This window comes from Crinia signifera, chromosome 5 (genome assembly GCF_055691185.1).
Source record: "Crinia signifera chromosome 5, ASM5569118v1, whole genome shotgun sequence".
Taxonomy (NCBI): domain Eukaryota; kingdom Metazoa; phylum Chordata; class Amphibia; order Anura; family Myobatrachidae; genus Crinia; species Crinia signifera.
Window position 1 is genome coordinate 189,254,771 of NC_139221.1, and position 23,738 is coordinate 189,278,508.

The 23,738-nt window shown below is 46.7% G+C and overlaps 2 protein-coding genes across 10 annotated transcripts in view; one reads left to right on the forward strand and one right to left on the reverse strand.

Moving 5' to 3' along the window:
- Window positions 1-21,617, reverse strand: part of CCDC127 (coiled-coil domain containing 127) — a 172,853-nt gene extending 151,236 nt beyond the window's left edge. Inside the window, exons 1-3 of one of the 8 annotated variants that reach the window (XM_083188334.1) lie at window positions 21,513-21,617; window positions 13,732-13,848; window positions 6,479-6,616 (exon numbers count right to left, since the gene is read on the reverse strand). The gene's annotated coding sequence lies outside the window, so the exon portion shown is untranslated. Of the gene's footprint in view, window positions 1-6,478; window positions 6,617-13,731; window positions 13,849-20,012; window positions 20,086-21,274; window positions 21,477-21,512 lie in introns of those variants that run through there. The other 7 variants (XM_083188335.1, XM_083188340.1, XM_083188333.1 and 4 more) reach the window with 7 other exon arrangements.
- Window positions 21,618-21,654: 37 nt separating this feature from the next.
- Window positions 21,655-23,738, forward strand: part of SDHA (succinate dehydrogenase complex flavoprotein subunit A) — a 215,279-nt gene continuing 213,195 nt past the window's right edge. The window contains exon 1 of one of the 2 annotated variants that reach the window (XM_083188330.1): window positions 21,655-21,812. In XM_083188330.1, the coding sequence (XP_083044456.1) occupies window positions 21,741-21,812 (72 nt within the window). In that variant the 5' untranslated portion in view covers window positions 21,655-21,740. The remainder of the gene's footprint in view (window positions 21,813-23,738) is intronic. The other variant, XM_083188328.1, reaches the window with a different exon arrangement.

A 23,738-nucleotide genomic window follows, 5' to 3' on the forward strand; every position in this document is an offset into this window, starting at 1 on the left:
CATACCCAGGAACACCATTCTCCGGCTCGGGAGCAGCGAGGATTTTGGTATGTTTAAAATCCACCCGTGGTCTCTCAACACCTGCATAGTCAGGTTTAACGCACTTCTCAGGGCCTCCTCCGAACCTGCCTTGATCAGCAGATCGTCCAGGTAGGGTATGACATTCACCCGCTGGAGCCTGAGAAGGACCATCATTTCTGCCATGAGCTAGGTAAACACGCGCGGGGCAGTTGACAGCCTGAAGGGTAGCGCCTGAAACTGGTAATGGCTGTTTCCCACCACAAATCTTAGAGAGACTTGATGGGGAGGCCAAATTGGGACGTGTAAATAGGCGTCCTTGGCGTCTACAGAGGCCAGAATTTCCCCTTTTTCCAGGGAGGCAATCACCGACCTGAGCGACTCCATTTTGAATTTGAACACCTGTAGGAAGGGGTTCAGCGACTTCAGATTCAAAATGGGCCTTACTGAACCGTCTGGTTTGGGGACAAGGAACAGGTTTGAATAGTAACCCTGGCCTTGCTCCTGTCTTGTTACAGGTAGGATTACTTTGGACAGGAGGAGCTTGTGAATTGCTCCCTGAAGGAGCAACTGATCCTCCACTGAGGCTGGGAGGGCCGACTTGAAGTAGCGTCGAGGAGGGGGCCTGGCAAACTCCAGCTTGTAACCTAGCGAAATAAGACTCCTGGCCCAGGAATCTAGGCACGAGGCGTCCCACACCTTGCTGAAGTGTAACAGCCGGGCCCCCACCTCGAGACAGTCTCGTGGTGGGTGCACCCCGTCATGCTGCCGGCTTGGAAGCGGCAGGAGCGGTGGAACGGTCCTGATGACCTGAGGGGTTTGGCTTCCTGAATTTCCCTCTAGTGCCTCTGCTAGCATTAGAGGCGCCTCTGGCCTTAGGGCGGAACTTGGACCCACGAAAGGACTGCTGGGAGGGACCAGTGAAAGGGCGTTTTGCCGGAGTGGGTGCTGATGGGAGGAACGTGGATTTCCCTGCAGTAGCCTTAGAAATCCAGTCGTCCAGCTCACTACCAAAGAGCCTCTCCCCTGTGAAAGGTATGCTTTCCACACTCTTCTTGGAATCCACATCAGCCACCCACTGGCGCAACCACAGAGCCCGCCTAGCTGACATGGCCATTGCAGAATTCCGCGCATTTATAGCGCCCAATTCCTTCTGTGCCTCACAAAGCACCTGTGTCGTGTCCTGAATGTGACACAGGTTTTCACCTATCTGAGCCACGGTCATGTCCCCCAACAAACCCTTTTGGATCTGCGTGGACCAAGTATAAATGGCCTTAGCCATCCAGCAACTGGCCAATACCGGGCGTTGTGAAGCCCCACTGGCCGTGAACATAGACTTAAGTGTTGCTTCAAGTCTCCTATCTGCACCATCCTTGAGGGTAGACACCCTGAAAGGCGGGAAACAGAGGAATCCACCGCTGGCGGTTCCTCCAACTTCTTCCTACCAACAGGATCAAAGGGATACGCATTTGTGAACCTCTTTGAAAGCTGTAACCTCTTTTCAGGGTTCTGCCAAGCACCTTTAAAAGCACTTTCTAATTCAGCCTGTTCTGGGAAATACACCGGCTGTTTTCTCTGGGTCATGAAAAAGGAATCTCCCTCAGAGGGTTCCTCCATAGGAAGCTCTAACACTTCCCTAATGGCCTTAATTATAGCCTCAGAACCATGAACTAAAGACTGCTCCTGAACAGTATCCTGTTCATTTTCCCCATCTCCCACTTCAAGGATGTAATCATCATCAGCAGAGTCAGGGGCCATTGCAGTAGCAGGCCGCTTTGGAGGCTGAGCAGGGGGAGGGGTGAGAATATCAACCCTGGCAGACAACATGGCTAATTCCCTTTGCACCCTCTGCGTCTGCTGTGTATTTGCAGAGAGCTGGGAAGCAACAGAGTCCATCAGCGTTTTTATGCTGCTGGCCCAGGAAGGCTCTTGACTATCAGCCTGTGACCCATCCACAAGTTGTGGGGGCACCCCACTGACCTGAGTGGTTACACCACTGGGCTGTGGCAGCATACACGGCTCACAGGTAACCTGCGACTGTGAAGCTGGAATAAACTTTGTGCTGCACACCATGCATGTTAACTTTTTCACCATGACGAAACAACAGGACACCCCCCAGCAGCGCACACACAACACCCACACCTGATGTACTGTAACTCTAAACAGTATATAAGTGTAATACACCTCTGTATTAGAGACTATGGTGTGTGTACAAGTGGTTAACTAGCCAGCGGGGTAGACTCAGAGCAATATGAGACCAGTACACCCTAAACCTTAACTCACGGATTTGAGTGAGCTGGTAACGCACAAAACGGTACTTGTTTCCTAGCACGGCCACAATCGCGGCCATCGGGGGTAATTTTTAGTGGCCTGCGGCGCGACCGACGCGATGCCCCCGATTTTTCCATTGCAATGCATTGAAAACCGTGAAAATCGGGTCGGTCGCGTCGTGTGCGGCTAAAAATGCTTAAATGGTCCACACGCGATGGCCGCGATTTCCCCATAGGGAACAATGTTAAATGGGTAACTTTACCCGCGATTTCCCATAGGAAACAATGTTAAATGGGTTAATTTACCCAAATCATCATAGGGAAGAATGGTAAATGGGCCAGAAACCCCAAAAAACCCCCCTGACCAGTGAAATGTACCCCCAAAAGTAGTTTACGCCACCCCGCGATCAACGTGAACCCGAAGCGTGGTGAGCGCAGCGAGCCCGCGAGGGGCGGCGGTACGCGTCCTCCGACCTTTTCATACCCCCACTATCCACGTCGGCGTGGAGTTGAGAATAAAATAGTGTGGCGAGCGCAGCGAGCCACCGAGCCCGAAGCGTGGCGAGCGCAGCAAGCCCCGCGAGGGGACGCGGATACCTTCACAGGTAAACGCGTCCCTTCGCGGGCTTCACAGGTGTCCGCGTCGCCATGGACACCTGGGAAGCCCGCGAGGGGACGCGTATAACTGTGAAGGTATCTGCGTCCGCTCGCCACGCTTCGAGCTCGGTGGCTCGCCACACTATTCTATTCTCAACTCCACGCCGACGTGGATAGTGGGGGTATGAAAAGGTCGGAGGACGCGTACCGCCGCCGCTCGCCATGCTTCGGGTTCACGTTGATCGCGGGGTGGCGTCTAGTACTTTTGGGGGGACATTTTGATGTTCAGGGGTGTTTTTGGCCCATTTACCATTGTTCCCTATGGGAAATCAGGGTCATCGCGGGTAAATTGAGGCATTTAACATTGTTCTCTATGGGGAAATCGCGGGCATCGCGTCTGGCCCATCGCACCCGATTTTTTAGTGCATGCGATGCCCCCGATTTTACCCCCGATGCCCGCGATTATGATCGTTGTGGCCATGCTAGGAAACAAGTACCCACAAAACACACAGTGATATGTCATACACAGTGTAATTAACACAGCCAAGCAACGCTGCTGCGCTGTTATAACTTGCTGTCTCTGCCGCTGCTGCAAAGGATCAAATCCACCACGCCGCTGAGGAGCTGTAATGGCGACCTCTGGATGCGTGAAGAAGCAGGAAGCAGAGACAGGGCGCGCCCAGCAGAGCCTGGTCCCGCTCTGAGCAAAGCCCCGCCCCTTTACACGGAGCTGGCGTTTCCAGTATATTTAAACTGGCATAAGAAGCGCTTTTCACATAAAATGCTTAAAAACGCCCTGGGCATCCCTGGTGGTCCAGCGGCATCACCCTATGCCAGTGTGATGAGGGGGGGGTCGCGCGGTCCCTGCGAGAGGGCTGCCGCCGCCATCTTGCCGCACGGAACGGTTTGGGGTGTCCCCTTGTGGGACCCCCAACCTGTACTCACCACTGACGTCTTCGGACCAGTCAGGGGGTGTGCGGCAGCTGGGGGGCCTGCTCGCTACAGCGCAATGCTGTGCGGTGACAGGCCCCACTCAGGACAGATTATCCTGCAGCAGGGTCAGCTCTGCACCTTAAGAGGTCGGGGACTGACCCTACCCCTGACACCCTCGAAGTAGGACAGCTGCCTGGTCAAAGCAGCGCCCCAAAATAATAAACTAAATAAAATTTGAAGAAAAAGTCTGGAGCATCCAGAAAGCACTGCCTCTCCTGAGGCACATTTTTCTAAACTGACTAGTGGAGGAAGATAGAGGGGAGGGCCAGTGCACCCACACTGAAAGCTTTAATGTGCCTGTCTCTCCTGCGGAGGATCTTTATCCCCCATAGTATAACCCAGTATCCCATTGGACGGTAGAGAAATACCTTTTGCAAGCAAAATTGAGAAGACCGGTGAGTGCATCTTACTTTTCACAAGGATTGTGTGTGTGTGTGTGTGTGATATATATATATATATATATATATATATATATATATGAAATGGTGAGAATGGCGCTCTATAGTGTAGTAAGTTAATTGTGACACTGTGACTTTAAATTAAGTTCTGCGTACCGTGAGATGAAGATTAAAGTGCATATCAATAGTACTGTTCCTCCTCCTTGGTGGGGCTGATTACCAGTACCTTCCCGGCTAATGTCCAAACTGGACCTTGTATTCCCCCAATTGAGTTCACAGTAGTGCTCCAAATAGTGCAGTAGGGATTGCAAAGAAAGAGAATAACTCCAATTACAATAAAATTAGGAGTTTTTAATAAGTGCAAGTACACAAATAAATGAAAATTAAGACTTACATAAATAAATGAGTGAGCAAAAGAAGGTTGGGTAGAGGCCTCTACGCGTTTCGTCTCTGACGCCTATAGGTTCAGGCTGGACTTCATCAGGAGAGCATAAGTGACATTGTTCCTATCAGTATATTTATATACAGTATATTTATAGCAACGTGTATCTATGTGGGACGGGCGCATGCGCGGGTTGTCCGCTACGTCCCGTGCTGTTCCCATTGTTAGGCTACAAGTGTGCGTCCATAGAGAGCGGGCGCATGCGTGGTATCCCTGACTCTGCTTTCAGATGGCAGAGAGAGCCACGTAAGTGTCAGTGATCGGGAGCTGCGTCATTTGACATCCCGTTTACTTCATCTCGCGATATTACGGGTTTACTCTAACAGGGATTTTTGATGATATAAGTCAGCGCGCATGTGCTGATGTTTCCATTAACATTGTATTATGTATTTTAAGATGTAGGTCTGTGTAATTTTCCCATAGGTCATATATATGCAAAGCACTGTCACTTTATGCGACTTTGCACAGTATTCAATCAGCTGCATTCAAATGAATTATCGGACCATAATATATGGATATATGTTAATGGAAACATCAGCACATGCGCGCTGACTTATATCATCAAAAATCCCTGTTAGAGTAAACCCGTAATATCGCGAGATGAAGTAAACGGGATGTCAAATGACGCAGCTCCCGATCACTGACACTTACGTGGCTCTCTCTGCCGTCTGAAAGCAGAGTCAGGGATACCACGCATGCGCCCGCTCTCTATGGACGCACACTTGTAGCCTAACAATGGGAACAGCACGGGACGTAGCGGACAACCCGCGCATGCGCCCGTCCCACATAGATACACGTTGCTATAGAAAACATTAGAAATATCGAGGCATTTAGCTTATACCCGCGCATGCGCAATAACCACACATATACGGAACCCGGAAGTGCAATACATGGCCTTCCAGCCTGATTGAATGCCCTATAAATATACTGATAGGAACAATGTCACTTATGCTCTCCTGATGAAGTCCAGCCTGAACCTATAGGCGTCAGAGACGAAACGCGTAGAGAGGCCTCTTACATAAATAAATGAGTGAGCAAAAGAAGGTTGGGTAGAGGCCTCTCTACGCGTTTCGTCTCTAACGCCTATAGGTTCAGGCTGGACTTCATCAGGAGAGCATAAGTGACATTGTTCCTATCAGTATATTTATAGGGCATTCAATCAGGCTGGAAGGCCATGTATTGCACTTCCGGGTTCCGTATATGTGTGGTTATTGCGCATGCGCGGGTATAAGATAAATGCCGCGATATTTCTAATGTTTTCTATGCAGAACTTAATTTAAAGTCACAGTGTCACAATTAACTTACTACACTATAGAGCGCCATTTTCACCATTTCCTAGATCTACCCACATCGAGACGGATCAACAAACGTCCCAATAGGAGAATTACTGGCGGCCACCTGTCACTCAGGACTGTGTTTTACAGGAAGGAATTTTCCTTCAGGACAAAGACTTATTTCCAGATCCACCTAGGGTCGATATATATATATATATATATATATATATATATATATATATATATATATATATATATATATATATATATATATATATATATATATATACATACATATGCACACACACACACACACACACACACACACACACACACATATATATATATAAATATATGCGCAGTTGTCCTTGGTGGCACTCTCGGACTTAAAAATGAAGACAACGGATACCGTATTAGGTGGTCAACGTTTCAGTGCCCTGTGCACTTTTATCAAGAACGGTGGAATAAAAACAGTGTGTAACTTACCAAGTTAAATAGACAGTGATACATCAGATGGTCAGACGCTGCTTTCGGACGCCGTCAGGGAGATCTGGCGCACAGGTCGCTGTGTCATCGCAATACACGTCAAGTTGCTTAGCAACCAGTATACAAACAGGTGAAAATCTATAAATACATATGAATACTGTGACAATTTAAGATATGTAAAAAATTTACATAATGCAGTGAATGTATAAAAGAGAAGTGCATACAATCCTGACATACGTAACTAGCTAGTGCGCCTGGATACATTCTATTTACCCTTTACACCTGCCAACTGATTTGTAATCGTATATCGTAACTTTCCTTTAAAATACCAAACGTAATACGTGATCTCGTCACCCAGTTGTAAATGTCGGCAATCTATGGTTGTTGACCTGACGCGTGTCGGTCCAATCTGTCCTGTGTTGGGGTGATAACGTCTCCAATCAATCCATGTCGACTCTAACTGTAAAAGTTTTTTTGTTCCTGTCTCCTCCCCGTTTCAGCGGGGGTACATGTTCTATAATTATATACCGTATGGCAGTGACACTATGGGCAGTATTCAATGAGCATTTTGGCGATGTGCAGCGAATCCTGTTTAGGATTCGCTGCACATTCGCCACTGCTCGATGCGTTCCGGAGCCTCGCCGGCTCCAGTATTCAACGAGTCAGGGGCTCGCTGCCCCTGACCAGCGAATTTTAACTCCTGCGGCGATGCCACAGGGAGCCCGAGGACGGTGGCAGGCAGGGAGATGGAATTCTCCCTGCCTGCCCCAGAACGTTTGTGGGGGGGAGGTGGGCTCCCCAGGTGCCAGGCAGCACAGGCTGCACCCCGGGGGTGCCAGCAGGGGACTGGGTATATTCACTACACCCGATCATGCATATGTAATGATCGGGTGAAGTGAATATATGAATATCTAATGAGCGGCTCGGCTCCGGCCCCCTGCTGGCTGGTCTGTGTAAAAAAAAAAAAAAAAATATATATATATTATTGTGCTTACAGCACATGAATAATAATAGCATGCCCCTCCTCAGAATAAAATATCTGATTTTTTGACACCAAATGTAAAAAACAAAACACTTTATTTTAAAAGTTCACATTCCACTTCACCATAAAAAGAAAAAAACCTTGAAATGTATTCGCCATCTGGTCATGGAATAGGGTGATTCACCGTTTTAGTCAAAAATTCGCCTTACAGCACAAAATCGCCATAAAAACATGGCGAATCAGCCTAATTGAATACCGCCCTATGTTTGGCCTGGGCAACATGCCTTGCCACAGGCTGTTCACTGTCTCCTTTAAGGATGGCTGCCTTGATGGCTGATCTATGTGCAGCCATCCTTTCTTTGAACTGGCATTCAGTTTTTCCTATATAAAAGAGAGAACAGGGACATGAAATCATGTATATCACATACCGTGTTGTGCATGTCAGCCTATGGGCAGTATTCAATGAGAAAAATTCTCCGTGTTTTATGGAGAATTTTTGCTTTTTTCGCCCTGGACGGAGCATTTTGCTCTCCAAAAGTGAACCACCCTATTCAATGTGAAATATTCGCGGTCTTTCTAAGTGATTTTCGCCGTCTCTCTCCGTGTAGAAATTCTCCATCTTTTGATGGAGAGCTGGAATGTGAACTTTTAATCTAAAAGGTTTTTTTTTTTAATTTTGGTGTCAAAAAATCAGGTTTTTTTTTCTGTGAAGGGGCATGTTATTTTTATTCATGTGCTTACATGAATATATATTTAATAAAAAAAAAATATTTTTTTAAATATTTTTTTTTTACACAGTGCAGCCAGCAGGGGGCCGGAGCGCTCGAGCCGCTCATTAGATATTCATATATTCACTGCACCCGATGCACGTTCGGGTGCAGTGAATACTGGGTCCCCCGCTGGCTATAGGGGGGGCAGCCTGTGCTGCCTGGGTCCCGGGGGGGCCCCCTACCCTCCACATATGTTCTGGGGCATCCAGGGAGACTTTAATCTCCCTGGATGCCACCGTCCCACGGCTCCCTGTCAGCTCCCTGCCGCGGACGCTCGTCCGCTGCAGGGGTTAAGACTCGCCGCGAGTGGCGGCGAGTTTTAAATACGTTGAATAGTGGGAGCAGGAGGCTCCGGAACACGGCGAGTGCATGGCGAGAGAAAAAATCTCTCGCCATGCACAGAGAATTTTCTACATTGAATACTGCCCTATGATGTATTGAAATCTTTTTACCTGTAAATGGATGATTGAAAAATGTACCTGTTTGTAAGTATCCACATGTGGTACAGTTGGGGCATCTGTATCAGCCCTTTTTGGAGCTGCCTAGGAATGTCCCCTTGTGTGTTTTAACCATTTCCGTGATGTCATTGTGGACAAGGTAATTTTTCAAGTTTTTATTTATGCGGTAAGCTGGCACCAGAGATCGGTCGGTTATGTGTAAATCTGGATCCGATTTTATGATTGGCCATATTTTCTTAGCTTTGTTTATAAGACCTAGTGACTGGTGATTATACGTGTTTGCCCATATGTGGGACTTACTCCCTTTGTTGGACTTGCCTTTGTTCTCAGAATTTAATTTTTCTAATTGGACCTTCAGGGCTTTTTCCTTCATGATTTTAATGGTATTTTTATCATAACCCCTCTAGAGGAATTTTTGGCTCATTGAGTCTAATTCTTTTATGGCTACTTCTCGGTTGCTGTTTATATATACGCAACACCCTCAAGAATTGGCTGTAGGGAAGAGCTCTCTTAAGGCTAGTGGGGTGTGCGCTGGAAGCTAGTAAGATATTGTTTCTATCAGTGGGTTTATGATACAAAGTGGTTTGAAGTAAGTTATCCTGTTTGGTTATGGTGACATCTAAATAGTTTACTACATTGTTGCTAATATGATATGTAAATTTGACTGGGCTGGATGTTAAATTATGTGTGTCAATGATGTTTCTGAACTCCTCTTCAGTGCCCTTCCAGAATATAAGGAGGTCATCTATGTACCTGAAATATGCCTGTATGTTACCAGCAATGTCCGGATCTGAAAAAAAGATGTCATCCTCTACCATAAACATAAATGCATTGGAATATGACGGAGTTACGCTCGAACCCATAGCTACCCCCGCTAGCTGTAAATAATAATGCCCATTAAAGAAAAAGTAATTTTTAGTGAGCACCAATTCCAATAGGGTCATGAAAAAGCCAAGGTCGGGTCCCTTGTAAAGGGTATTGTTGGTCAAAAGCATTCTGATAGCTTGCAATCCCAAATTATGGGGAATGCAAGTGTACAGATTGCACACATCAATCGTACACATTAGACAATCAACTGGTAATTCAGAAAATGATCTTAAGGCTTTTAGTAAAGCTGCGGTATCTTTTAAACATGTTTGTCTGGCTTGTATAATCGGCTGTAGGTATCCATCTAAATAAACCGAAATCGGTTGAAAGATGGATCCTCTGGCCAATATGATCGGCCGACCTGGGGGATTGGACATGCTTTTGTGGATTTTCGGCAATGAATATAATAGAGGTCGAATGGGGTGTTCAGTGATAAGGCATGTTTTAATTTGTTCAGTAATGTGGCCCTCCATATAGGCTTGTGAGATAAGCGCATAAAGTTCTCTTTTGAACATCAAGGTTGGGTCCGTAGTTTATAGGTTTTTGTGTCAGCCAGCTGTCTGGAGTTCATTTTTGTAATCCATTATGTCTTGGGCCACTATGGATCCTCCTTTGTCCGACTGACCGATTGTTATATCTTTATAAGCTGCTAGTTGTTTTAGCGCCGTGTGCTCTTCTATGGATAAATTCCAGTAGCGTGGTTTCAACTCTTGTGGAGTTCTTGGAGTTTCTTTTTCCAATAGTCTACTGAAAGTTTTCAGTGACGCATTGGTACTGACAGGGTCAAATTTTGACCTAGGCTTCAATGGTAGTAAATGTGCTGGTAATGTTTCTTTAATTGTTGGAGGAGGGTTTTTGCCAAAGTGTTCCTTCAGTCTTATTGATCTGTTCAATTTATATGTGTCCACTTTCCACGTCAGTGGATCAAAAGGTGCTGTAGGAATAAAGGATAAACCTTTTTGTAGGATCAATGTCTCCATGGGAGTAAGGATTCTATTGGACAAATTGAAGACCATGCTGTCATATTTTTCTACTTGTCTCCCCTTTCTGCCGCCTCTTGTTTTGCCCCCCGCGACGGGTCGCTCTGCGGTTGGGTCTGCTTTCTGTGCTCTGGTTTTTACCCCTAAAGGGAGAGAACCAGAGTTGTTTACTGCATCGCTGTCGCTGCCTGTGGATCCATATTCAGTGTTGTTAGCGGGACGTATTCGTCACCTAAAAAGCGGTCTTTTATCATCCCGGGAATATGCGCCTGTGAGCCAGGGGTAAATTCTCTGATGTTCATAGTCTTAATCTACTTTTGACTTCTTTTCTTTCTTAAAGTGTGTCAACTCCTTAGTATATTTCTCCATGTCGGCAGTTAGTTTAGTTAGCCAGTTGCTGCTAGTGTCAGCGATCAGTTGAGGTAATTTGGTGGCTTCAAGGGTTGCAATTTTTGCTTTATATTTATCCATTTCTTTTCTCAACTCCTCTATAACAAGCAGCAGGAGGTCGAAAGAACATTTGTTAGGAATTGAAGTCCACTTTACACAAAATTCTCCATTGTATCGCCCAATCGTGGGGACATTTTTAACGCGGAATCCGCGTGGGATTTTTTTAACCCTATAGTAATTCGATAGTGTCAGTCCGTGTTGAAAAAAATCCAGTTCTTTCTTTATTAATCTCAAAAGCTCTTTGTAAATTTCTGGGCTGGTATCTTTGTCCTTATACACCATAATTCCCCATGCTAGGGGTATGAAAGAGGTACATGATAGCCTTGAATCAGCATCTCATGAGTGTCCGCCCATTGACTTCATATTATCCCTGATTGAGTTGATTCTAACAAAAAATTATTTTGTCTATGGCACACAGTATTATGGTCAGTGTAATGGGACCGCTATGGGCAGTAAATTAGATCTGGCGTATGCCAACATTTATATGGCAGCCTTTGAACGCAAATATATCTACCCAGTCTATGGCGATAAATTGGTTAAATTCTTTCGATACATCGATGATGTTTTTATTCTATGGTCCGGTACCAGAGATGATTTTGAAGGGATGGTTATGAATTTAAATGCACTTGATGAACCTGTCAAATTTACATTTGAAATAAACCAGGAATCCATAAATTTCCTTGACGTGACCCTATTCAAGGATGGCGAAGGATTGGGGTCGACACTAAATAAAAAAAGCACAGACAGGAACACCCTACTTCGTGCAAATAGCCAGCACCCTACAGCACTAAAAGAGAGTTTACCAGTATCTCAATTCCTTAGAGTTCTAAGGATTAACAGTACTACAGAAAGAACAGAAATACAACTGAATGAGATGCGGGATAACTTCCTCCAGAGAGGGTACTCACCTACCACCATAGACAGATGCGTCACTAAAGCCTATAAACAACATACAGAGGGTGCCAATATAGAACAGCCAAAAAAAAAACGAACGTATGACATTTGTCAGTACTTTTGATCACACCTCCAACACTTCACGCCGCTTGGTGAAGAAATATTGGCCATTGGTTAACACCGACCCCCTGCTAAAACTGGAACGGGTAGCACCACCAATGAGCGCTTACAAGAGAAACCCCAACATACGCCAATTGCTGATGCGGCCAACAATGCGGCCCGCCCCCGGTAATGATTCTTGGTTGATGGAGAAGAAACTTGGGTGCTTCAAATGTACTACCTGTACGACGTGCAGATCCATGCTGACAGGCTCTACATTCCCGCACCCACATTCAGGGAAAAAGATCAAGATCAAATTTAAACTCACATGCACCATGGACCATGTAATTTATCTTTTAACCTGTCCTTGCGGATTGTATTACATCGGCCTCACTACAAGAAACTTCCGCGATAGGATGGCCAATCATAGACTCTCAATTAGATCTGCCCTCTCCACCGGTAAAACGGACAAACCCGTCGCAAGACATTTTCTCTTGCACCAACACCAAATTGCATCCCTTCGGTGTATGTTAATTGACCATGTGCCTAAGCCTTCTCGGGGTGGCAATCGAGAATTGACCCTTAAGAAAAGGGAAGCAAGATGGATTGCTGAATTAAATACTATCGATCCTCATGGCTTAAATGAGAATAATCATTTGAATATTTTCCTGCAATAGCACTTTAGTACTTATGATAATATGTGGTGACATTGGTGGCCTAGTCTCTAATGTGGCTTGGTGATATAGTGGCGCTATATTGTGCGCTGCCACTTGTCACCAACCCACATGGAGCCTTGTGCTTATAAGTCCAATATTGGGTTGGTTGGTTATCTACCTGATATAATATTGTAAACTGCTTTGGGGCTTATGTATATTGGCGCTATCTTATAATTAACTAGAGCTATTTTCTGTGGTATTTTGATATTTTTCTAATTTTTTATATGTCTTTATCATTATGTGCAGCCTAAATCCTAAAGGGGTAAGGTACACCCTAGTACGCTGATCTACTAACACTTCCTATGGCTTGATATCCCAGCATCAGCAACATTCATTATCACTGTTGACCCGTTTGTTCTAATAACGTCCCACTGTATGCATGACTGGCCTAGTACACCTGGTAGTAAACACTGCCAGCTGATATAATTTTGACATTTTTCCTGTATATGGTGATACGCAAGTGACACGCATCGCCTCTCTGGGTGCCGTATGTTAACACATGCGGCCTCAGTACTAAGGCAGATATGGTGCACACGCGATGTGCAGTGCCCACAGGCGCTTCCCGTACCTAGTGGAACGCAGTTGAGCCGCAAACGTCTACTTCCGGGTACCGTTACTATGCTGTGACGGTCTCGGGATCTTTGGACATACTGACTCCTGCAGCATGTTAAATCTATGTAATGCACAGGTACCGTTTACGTTTTGTATGTCTTAGCAGTCTTGCCACATTGTCCCTTATGTCTAAATATGGTGATTGATATGTTGCTGGGTGACATGATACAAGCATAGCTGCTAGTGTCTGTTGTGATTATGCTGCAGGGCTGACACCTGTCCAAACAAGGCTGTTATGCATTATACTAACAGATACTGATTAGTGATTGGCCATGGTATATATAACCCCCATTGCAGTATCAGTGTATGCTTGGCGTGCTTTGCTGACACACTGAAATTCTCTGGCTTGTCTTGAAAACGGCCCTAAGGGGTTGAAACGGCGACACGGATTATGATGACGCCCTGTGATTAAAAAGCATTTTTACCTGCAAATGGTGGTAAGTGCCCTTTCTGGTTACACTGGAACTGTTACTATATCATGGAACTTGGATTCTTTAAGGAGCACCCCTATTCCTCAACCGGACGGATGTGAGTGCAGATCCCTGGAATATATATATATATATATATATATATATAGATAGATAGATAGATATACACACACACACACACAGTATATAAGTGGTGACATACTGATTAAAGAATCACAATAAATATATTGTGTTTTTTTTTCTGTGTATTATAATGTCTTTCGTATGTGCGCGATAATGTGTGTGTAATATATATATATATATATATATATATATATATATATATATATATATAAAATTAACCCATTGTTACACTGAACCTGCTTACTAATCAATCTTGCTTGAGTGGACGTCTAATGGGCCCTACACACATACCGATGTGTGCAGGGCTACCTAGCTATGCTAGGTCGGGCTGTTCTGCGACGCTATCGCCTAGCACACAGAGCTGACAGCCCACAAACAGAGCGAGCTGTCAGCTCTGTGTGCTAAGAGAGCGGACAGCGCCAGTGTTCTCCGGTGGGAGAACACTGCCGATGCCGATATTGATGGACACTGTCCATCAATCTCGGCCACCGATAAAGACGCGCGGGGACGCGCACGGATGCCGATACAGCCCCCACACATACACCGATGTGAGGGCATTTGCTAAGCGACTTTGCAAAACTAAGCAAAATCGCTTAGAAAATGCCTTAATATCGGCATGTGTGTAGGCCGTATAACATAATAATATACATGATTCTCTGGAGAAAGTCTAATCTAAGCTATAAAATAGCTATATTTGCTGCATGAGTGTCATTTAAATTTGACAGCTGATATTCATGTTAATTGATGTCACTAACAGGTGATTTTATTGTATTATTATTTTTCTGGTCTCACCGGCCGATGTTATTTGGATATTTTATTAATAAATATTTAATAATCTTGCACTGATCGCGAAAACTCGCAAAAATGATGGGTCCCTGGGACCCCTCACTTACAAAAATCGGGGTCCTACTTGACCTTTTCTGGGTCCCAACGGAATAAAGCCTCCTCTCCCCTTCCCCAGCATGGCACATACAGAAGCCTCCTCCTCTCTTCCATATGGCATATAACCTGAGCCAAGGGCCAGCCTGAGACTATTTTTTTTTTTGGTAAGCAAACATAGATTTGGGCACCCCAAAACTGTGGCTACTATAGCTTGGGGGAGGGGTGTAATCAATTGGCATAGGTTGGGAGGGGGGGGTGTAATCAATTGGCAATTTGCCCACTCACATAAAGCAAGATACACATATACTAGAAAAAGGAATAATGTCGGAATAGGGACACCTGTGCTGCACCAATCAGGATTGTAAAAGTAAGGCAGCAGGAACAGGAGAGATAGGGTTAGTGAAATCCCAGCAGAGTCTATAGGCTCCTCTCATACAGGCAGCTCTGCCTGTTAAGAGTTAATTGGTGAGCTGCAGCCACTCTGCCAGCCATGTAGTGAGGGGAGGAGGGGACAAGTGGGCCATTAACAGCCAGCACTGGAGGAGGTGACTGACACACAAGAGAGTAGCACCGCGAGGTAGGAGAGGAGGAGGGAAGTCTGCAGCCCGAGTCCTGCTAGCATTAAATCCCCTTACATGACACAGCCAAGCAGCCTGCTAAATGAACTACGCACCCTTTTTAACTCTACTTCCAGCCCGGGTCAGCTCCGTCCTCACTGTCACACCTCCCTGGTTCTGGCCCCCAATGCTGGTTTCAGTTCCTTGTGCCCCGTCCTCACACCAGCTGCAGCTCTGTTCCCCTGCTGAGCAGCTGCTTCTGGTGATGGCTCCAGCCGTCTGTTGTTGAGGCACAGTGCAGGAGCCAGCTTATGCGGCTTCCGTGCAATGCTGCCTATGACTCTGTGGTGACCGGGACCCTTTCATTTTCGCGCCCAGCAGATGTATGAAGTGGTCCTAAGTCACGCTGTGTTTTCTCCACGGTCACATCACAACTGAGGGGGAAACAGATCCCTCCGCCCTTGTCACACATATTAACACGGCATGCACGCCGAAATGGCTGGGTCCCAGGGGAGTCCCTGGTGCTCCAAAGTGGGTAAAATACTCGCTATAGCGAGTATTTGCGAACCCTGATCTTGAAAGCTATAGTCCTACAGCGCTGTCTACTTTGGGCAGTATTCAATGAGAAAAATTCTCTGTGTTTTATGGAGAATTTTTGCTTTTTTCGCCTTGGACGGAGCATTTTGCTCTCCAAAAGTGAACCACCCTATTCAATGTGAAATATTCTCCGTCTTTCTAAGTGATTTTCTCCGTGTCTCTCCGTGTAGCAATTCTCCATCTTTTGATGGGGAGCTGGAATGTGAACTTTTAAACTAAAAGGTTTTTTTTTTTTAATTTTGCTCGAGCCGCTCATTAGATATTCATATATTCACTGCACCCGATCGTTAATATGCACGATCGGGTGCAGTGAATACTGGGTCCCCCGCTGGCTATAGGGGGAGCCCCCCTCCCCTCCACATTCCTCTGGAGCAGCCAGGGAGACTTTAATCTATCTGGCTGCTTCCGTCCCCCGGCTCCCTGAAAGCTCCCTGCCGCGGACGCTCGTCCGCTGCAGGGGTTAAGACTCGCCGCTAGTGGCGGCGAGCATCAGCCACATTGAATAGAGGATAAAGTGCCGTGAAGGAGAATCTCCAAACATGGAGAATCTCCGCAAAAACACGGAGAGTGCATGGCGAGCGAAATAAAACGCTCTCCATGCACGGAGAATTTTCTCATTGAATACTGCCCTTTGTGTCTATGATTAGGGTAAGGAGAGGGGCAGCAGGATAATGGGGGAGATGTATTATTCCTGCACATATTGCAGGAATGCTGAGATGTATTAACATCTTGGATCCCTAAGTGGTGGAGTGAAAACTCCAACCTTTGGTGATCACTGATGTGCTGTCTAAAAGGGCCTACGCACGGGGAGATTTTCTGAGCATTATAAACTCAGCACACATTGACGTGTGCGGAGCGATCTATCAGAGTCAGTGTTCTCTAGCTCTGCCCGGCAATTGACTAGATTTATTAAGCATGCTGTATATTAATCATTGGGCACTAACGACATGCTATGTATGGCCCCTACACATGGAGCATGGTTGGGGTATTTTCTTGTTAGATTGCTTAGAAAATGCCCAGTGTGTATGCAGGGCCGCCGAGAGGCAGGGGGGGGGGGCGGGTACATTTTACCTGGGCCTGCCAGGGGGGCCCGGGTCCCGACATACACTTAAAAAAAATTATATATTTATCTCCCTCTCCCGCCGGCTCTTGGCCTCCTCCTGCAGCATGAGACACACTGGCCTGGTCTAGTAAGGGGGCGTGGTCACGGGTCCGCGATTAGGCCACGCCCCGAATGTGCCTAAGCCCGGTCAGCGATGGCTGTCCTGCTTCTGCTCAAAGTTCCTGGCCAAAAGGTAATGCCGCCCGCAATGCATGGCTATGGACAGGGGGAACAGACAAAAAGCGTGTGTGTGTTGTAACAGGCTGTGTATGTATGTATATATGTGTGTGTAACAGGCTATGTGTGTGAGTGTAACAGGCTCTGTGTTTGTGTGTGTGTGTGTGTGTGTAACAGGCTGTGTGTGTGTGTGTGTGTGTAACAGGCTTTGTATATATATATATGTGTGTGTGTGTGTGTGTAACAGGCTATGTATGTGTGTGTGTGTGTAACAGGCTTTGTATGTATGTATATATGTGTGTGTAACCGCTATGTGTGTGTTACAGGCTATGTACTGTATGTGTGAAGGAACAGGCTGTGTATGTATATATATGTGTGTGTAACAGGCTATACTGTATGTGTGTGTGTGTGTGTGTAACAGGCTGTGTATGTATGTATATATGTGTGTGTAACAGGCTGTGTATGTATGTATATATATATGTGTGTGTGTATGTCTATATGTATGTGTGTGTGTGTAACAGGCTTTGTATGTATGTATGTATGTATATGTGTGTGTTTGTGTGTAACAGGCTATGTGTGTGTGTGTTACAGGCTATGTACTGTATGTGTGAAGGAACAGGCTGTGTATGTATATATGTGTGTGTGTGTGTGTGTTTAACAGGCTATGTGTGTGTGTGTGTGGCTTTGTATGCAGTGGCGTAACTACAGAGGGTGCAGGGGATGCAACTGCTATGGGGCCTGGGGGACCAGCAGGCTATCCCCTGCACCCTCTTAATTTTGTTTTACAGCTTTTTCTTATTAAATACAGCACAGGTTATAGCAGGCACTGGCTGTGCCCATGTCTTGAGTCCCCCTTCAGTGGGAGCAGGGCACCAGGCACCACACAAGACACCACTGCCTGCGCCATGCAGAGGATGACAAGAAACACAGCACAGCTGTTCAGAGGGAGACCCGCGCTGACGCTGTTCAGAGGGAGACCCACGCTGACACTGTCCAGAGGGAGAACCGCACTGCTGCTGGCAAGAGGAAGACCCGCTGCAGCTTCTGTTGAGAGGGGACCCTGGCCGCCGCTGGAGAGTGTGAGACCCGGCACTAACAGTGCCTGATGTACATAGGCCACATACTGGGGGGGGGGGGAGAGGGGTTATGAGGGAAAAAGTAATCCCTTTTAAACACCTGCTCTCCATCCTCTCCCCTAGCTAACCCTCTCCTTGCAAACCTTCCATCTCTCTCTCTTTCTCCCCCTGCCCCCTCTGTTTTACCTCTCTCCCCTTTGTTCTCAACGCCCCCATTTCTCATCCCCTCCCTCATCTTTTTCTCTGACCCTGTCTTTTTTTTATCTAACTTTCTGTCCCCTGTCTCCATCTTTTCCTATCGCCCTCAGTCTCTTTCACTCCCTCCATCACTTTCATATTTTTCTCTCCCTCTCAATCATACCCTCTGTCTTTCTACTTTTTCACTCTCTCTCTCCTGATCTTTTTTCTCTACTGTGCCCCCTCCATCTCTCTCTCTCTCTCTCTCACTCCCTGCCTCTCCCTAACACCTTCTCTCTCTATGGGCCAGATTCTCTAAGCTTCAAAAGTGATAAAATGGAGAGTGATAAACAGCCAGCCAGTCAGCTCCTACCTGCCATGTCACAGACTGTGTTTGAAAAATGTCAGACAGGAGTTTATAGGCTGGCTGTTTGTCACTCTCTATTTTATCACTTTTAAAGCTTAGAGAATCTAAGAATGAGATTAAAGAGGTTTAATGGACACAATCCCCCCTCTCCCTCCAGGTGCACATACCGCTGGCCATCACAATGCAGCTGCTCTTGGCGCCGGATCTGTAGCTTTGGGGGACACAGCTGATACCGACAGCTCAGCTCGGCGATACTGCAAGTAGTGGCATCTGCTGCTTCTTGCCAGCAGGTTGAAAGAACTGTTGCCGCTTTCCCTGCTGCGTGTGTGAGCTTGGGATCCTTATACTCCAGAGGCGGCGCTTCAAATGGGGATGATCGTGCCAGCCACAGATCTTGGAGAGAGGAGCCGTGGGCTGGCCACCCCTGCTGTATGGCATAGGGGTCTGGGCAGTGCAGGGGGGCAGAGGGTCCCTGTGACGGATGGGCAGACAGCAGTGGGGTCCTTGCGGAGGATGGGAGCTATTACCTAGTTCCCATCCTCCGCAGGGACCCTGCCGCTATCTGCCCATCTGTGGCCACGACCCCTTACTCCCATGGGCGCAACCCATATCCACCACCCCACGCTGCTGGATGCGAACGGGGCGGCAAATAATCGATTTGAATTTTGGCTCATTCTGTGTAGCATAATGTGTAAGGGGCAAGTATAAGGGGTCTACTATTGTTTTGCATAAAGGGTATATGGTGTGGTACACACCCCTATATCCTTTAATGGCCACACCTCTTTTCTGTAGCTCGCCACTCCAGGGGGGCCCCGTGACGCTGTTGTACCAGGGCCCAGGATTTCTCTTGGCAGCCCTGTGTGTATGCCCCATAAGATCCGGCCCACTACACTAAGCATATGTGTGATCTTGCTACACTCGCAAGATCTCACATGCAGCCAGTAGACAGCAGCCACCACAGCCAGGGACATCAATGTCCCTACTGTGGTGTATGGGAAACAACACCTGCAGTTGTTTAAATCGATAACTGAAGGTATTCAAATGGTCAGAGCCACTGACCATTCAAGACAACCCTGAAAATTTACATTTTATCTTGTAGATAGGAGTTTCCCTGTCACTGAGCACACTTTTCTGCATCCATGGGGGAGAAAGGTATCAGTGCACATAACAAACTGTCTTACACCAGGCACACACTGGACGGGCCTCTGATATTTAGTTACCTATATCGGCAGTGCCACTGGAGAACGATATAGTGCATACACACTGACGGTCTCAGATCTGATTGAGCCGCATCTTCAGACAACATAAGGGGCAAAGTGAACAAACCACAGACGTGAGCATAGTTACCAATATTGAACATACAATATACCCAAGACATCGTTATAGTTGTCAATATATCGCCCAGTGAGTACCCAGCTTCACATTTACTGTACTTTGAAGTCCTTTAGCTCACTTGAATCTAGACCAGGGTTGCCTACCTGACCCTCTCCTTCAGGGAGAAAATGCTGTTCCTGGACTTCCCTGGTAATGTTTGATTGACAGCACCTTTGGTGACACCTTTCTTATCAATTAACTAGCTCACTACAGGTGCTGGCAATCATACATTACCAGGGAAGTCCAGGAACAGAGCATTTTCTCCCTGAAGGAGAGGGTCAGGTAGGCAACCCTGATCTAGACTCAACCGTCACCACACCCTGGGTATGGGTGAAAAACGGACCAACACAAAACCTCCAGACAGCCGGACCGGACATCAAACTCCGGGGGGGCTGCCTGTCACCAGGTAGAGGAGGGGGGGTAGAATAAAGCCTCCCTGTATGGTCCGGGCATGTAGCAAAAACCGGACGGTCCGGACCACCCGGGGAGGTTGTAATCTCCCCTCCCCCATGTCCCTGGTGATAGCTATCACAGGGACCCCCCCGGACAAGACACCCCCCAGACCGGACCCTACAAGCTCCGGACTGCAGATTTTGATGTCCTGTCCGGCAGTCCGGGGGTTTAGTCCTGTCCGGCAGTCCGGGGGTTTAGTCCGGTCCGGTTTTTACATAGTCCCCCACACCCTACATGCAGAACGCAGGTATACATCGCAAACTGGAGAGAAGTTGGTTTATCTGCTGAAAAATTTAGCTAGTATGGATGACCCTTATCGTTGGACAGTTGGAGAACAGCTGGCTGGTGTATGGCCAGACTGGTTCAGGGCTGCCTGTAAAAATGTTGTTAGGAAAAATTCCTGTGCACACCCTGCAGCTGCCATCTGTCTGTCCTTCCTACAGGTGACCCGCGCTACACCTAGAACACAAAGTGTGCTTGGCACCGAACATCCGGATAAGGAAGCGCTTCCCATTCGTACACACACACACACACACACACACACGAAATAATTATTATTATTATGTTGCCCGCTGATGCAAGCCCGGTGCCATACAAGGAGAATTTCGACCTCTATGTTGTGCTGCGCCTACATCTCGCGCTTCCAGACACTTACCGGCTGGGCCTGGGCCTAGGAGAGGACTAGAAGCGCCGCCAGACACCTGTCTAAAAAGTCCACGCCCCAGGGGCCTTATCACCACGCCCAATCGTTGTGGTCTCTTCCACAACGATTGAGGTACACACCATTTAAGCGTGAGACGAGGAGAGGATGGAGATAAGGTGACCCAGGCAGGAGTCTATAATGCCAGGAGTGTATTAAATCCTACTGCTACCGGCGAACGCAGCACACTCACATAATCACTGTAAGGACCCAATAACCACGTGACAGGGTTAGAACTGGCTGCTGTTGATGGGGAGCAGGTCACATGATGTTGATGTTTGCTATTGCGCGTCACATTACCCTCTGTCGCTATTTGCACACACTAATAAAGTTTTCAGAGTAGGGGCGGGTCCGTGATGTATTGCGCAGCCGCCGTGCAGAAGCACCCAACGAGCTGGGAGCCTAGGCTGGAATAAGGAACATGGCATTACTCAGGGCAGTAGCGTTGGCGCAACTCCTGGGGAAAAGGTCGTTGGTTGGGGAAGGCAGCATGGTGAGTGCCGGGATCTCTGCTGGGAGCGGGCGGTATTAGAGGAGAATAATGCCGAAGCAGCAGCTGGGTTGTTTTGTGCCGGTGCTGCTGCTTATGTAACTACTCCTGGCGGCGGGGAGGGAGCAAGTGAAGGTCACCTCCTTTCCTGACTTCTGCGCAGCACACTGTCTTCTTTCCAGGGCCGCTTCTCCTTCATTGGTTTGAAGCGATTGGGGTGTGTTGGCACGTCAATATGCTTGTGAGTGTATACTTCACATGAAGGACACACTGTCATGGTATTTGGACTTTTGGTCGACATGGTCAATAGGTTAACATGATAATGGTTGACCTAGCATGTGTGTGACATCAGTTTATTAACCTTTATTTTCACGTTTTAAACCACTTTTTTCTTTACCATCCACGCCGACTACAATTACAATAGAAAAAGAGTGCCGAACACAGTGTCGCTCCATGTGCTACAAAATAAATTGACAACACAAGAACCTAAAAAAACAAACCAAAAAAAAAATCCTCGTATTGACATATTTTCTATGTTGATCTGAACCAAACACCACATTAAGCACACATTTTCTCTGTGAGCCAGATGTATCAAGCTTCAAACACAGCCTATAACATGGCAGTTAGGAGCTGGTTGTTTATCACTGTTTGAAGCTTGATACATCTGGCCTTATATGTGTTTGCAGTTTTTTCTACTTGTTACCAGTGAAATTCAACAAATGATAAATGGCATAATTCCTAGATTCCCATTTACCATGGAGTTGTTACAGTATTTATGCTTCTTTGTTCCTTTTCTCAGAAACTGTTTCAGTGTCCGTTATTATTTGTGTGTCTCTTTGGTCCCTCAAATTGTACGAAAAATATATCTATGGTTCATACTATTGGAAAATGAGGAGTTAATGCTGTATCTTTAATACATTCTGTTATATAATTTCACTGGATGTTTTACGGTGTCTGTTTACAGAGAACAGCAGTTTCACCACCGCCTTCTATAGCTTATGGGCTGATGAGCATTCTGAGCAAAGCTACTTTGCTCAGAACACTCAGGGCGGTATTCAATGAGGCTGATTCGCCATGTTTTTATGGCGATTTTGTGCTGTAAGGTGAATTTTTGACGAAAATGGTGAATCACCCTATTCAATGACCAGATGGCGAAATACATTTCAAGGTTTTTTTTCGCCATGATTCACTGAGTAGCAATCGCTATCTTTTTATGGTGAAGTGGAATGTGAACTTTTAAAATAAAGTGTTTTGTTTTTTACATTTGGTGTAAAAAAATCAGGAATTTTATTCTGAGGAGGGGAATGCTATTTTTATTCATGTGCTGTAAGCACATGAATATATATTTAATTAAAAAAAATTTTTTTTTTTTTTACACAGAGCAGCCAGCAGGGGGCCGGGAGCCGAGCCGCTCATTAGATATTCATATATTTATTTATTTACAGTTTCTTATATAGCGCAGCAGATTCCGTTGCGCTTTACAATAGTAGACAGTGATAAGACAAACTGGGTAACAACAGACAGACTTGGAGGTAGGAGGGCCCTGCTGCAAGCTTACAATATATTCACTTCACCCGATCATTACATATGCATGATCGGGTGTAGTGAATATACCCGGTCCCCTGCTGGCACCCTCGGGGGGCAGCCTGTGCTGCCTGGCACCCGGGGAGCCCCCACCCCCACAAACGTTCTGGGGCAGGCAGGGAGACTTCCATCTCCCTGCCTGCCGCCGTCCTCAGGCTCCCTGCGGCATCGCCGCAGGAGTTAAAATTCGCCAGTCTGGGGCTGCGAGCCCCTGACTCGTTGAATACTGGAGCCGGCGAGGCTCCGGAACGCAGCGAGCAGTGGCGAATGTGCAGTGAATCCTAAACAGGATTCCCTGCACATCGCCAAAATGCTCATTGAATACTGCCCTCAGTCTCTCTGCAC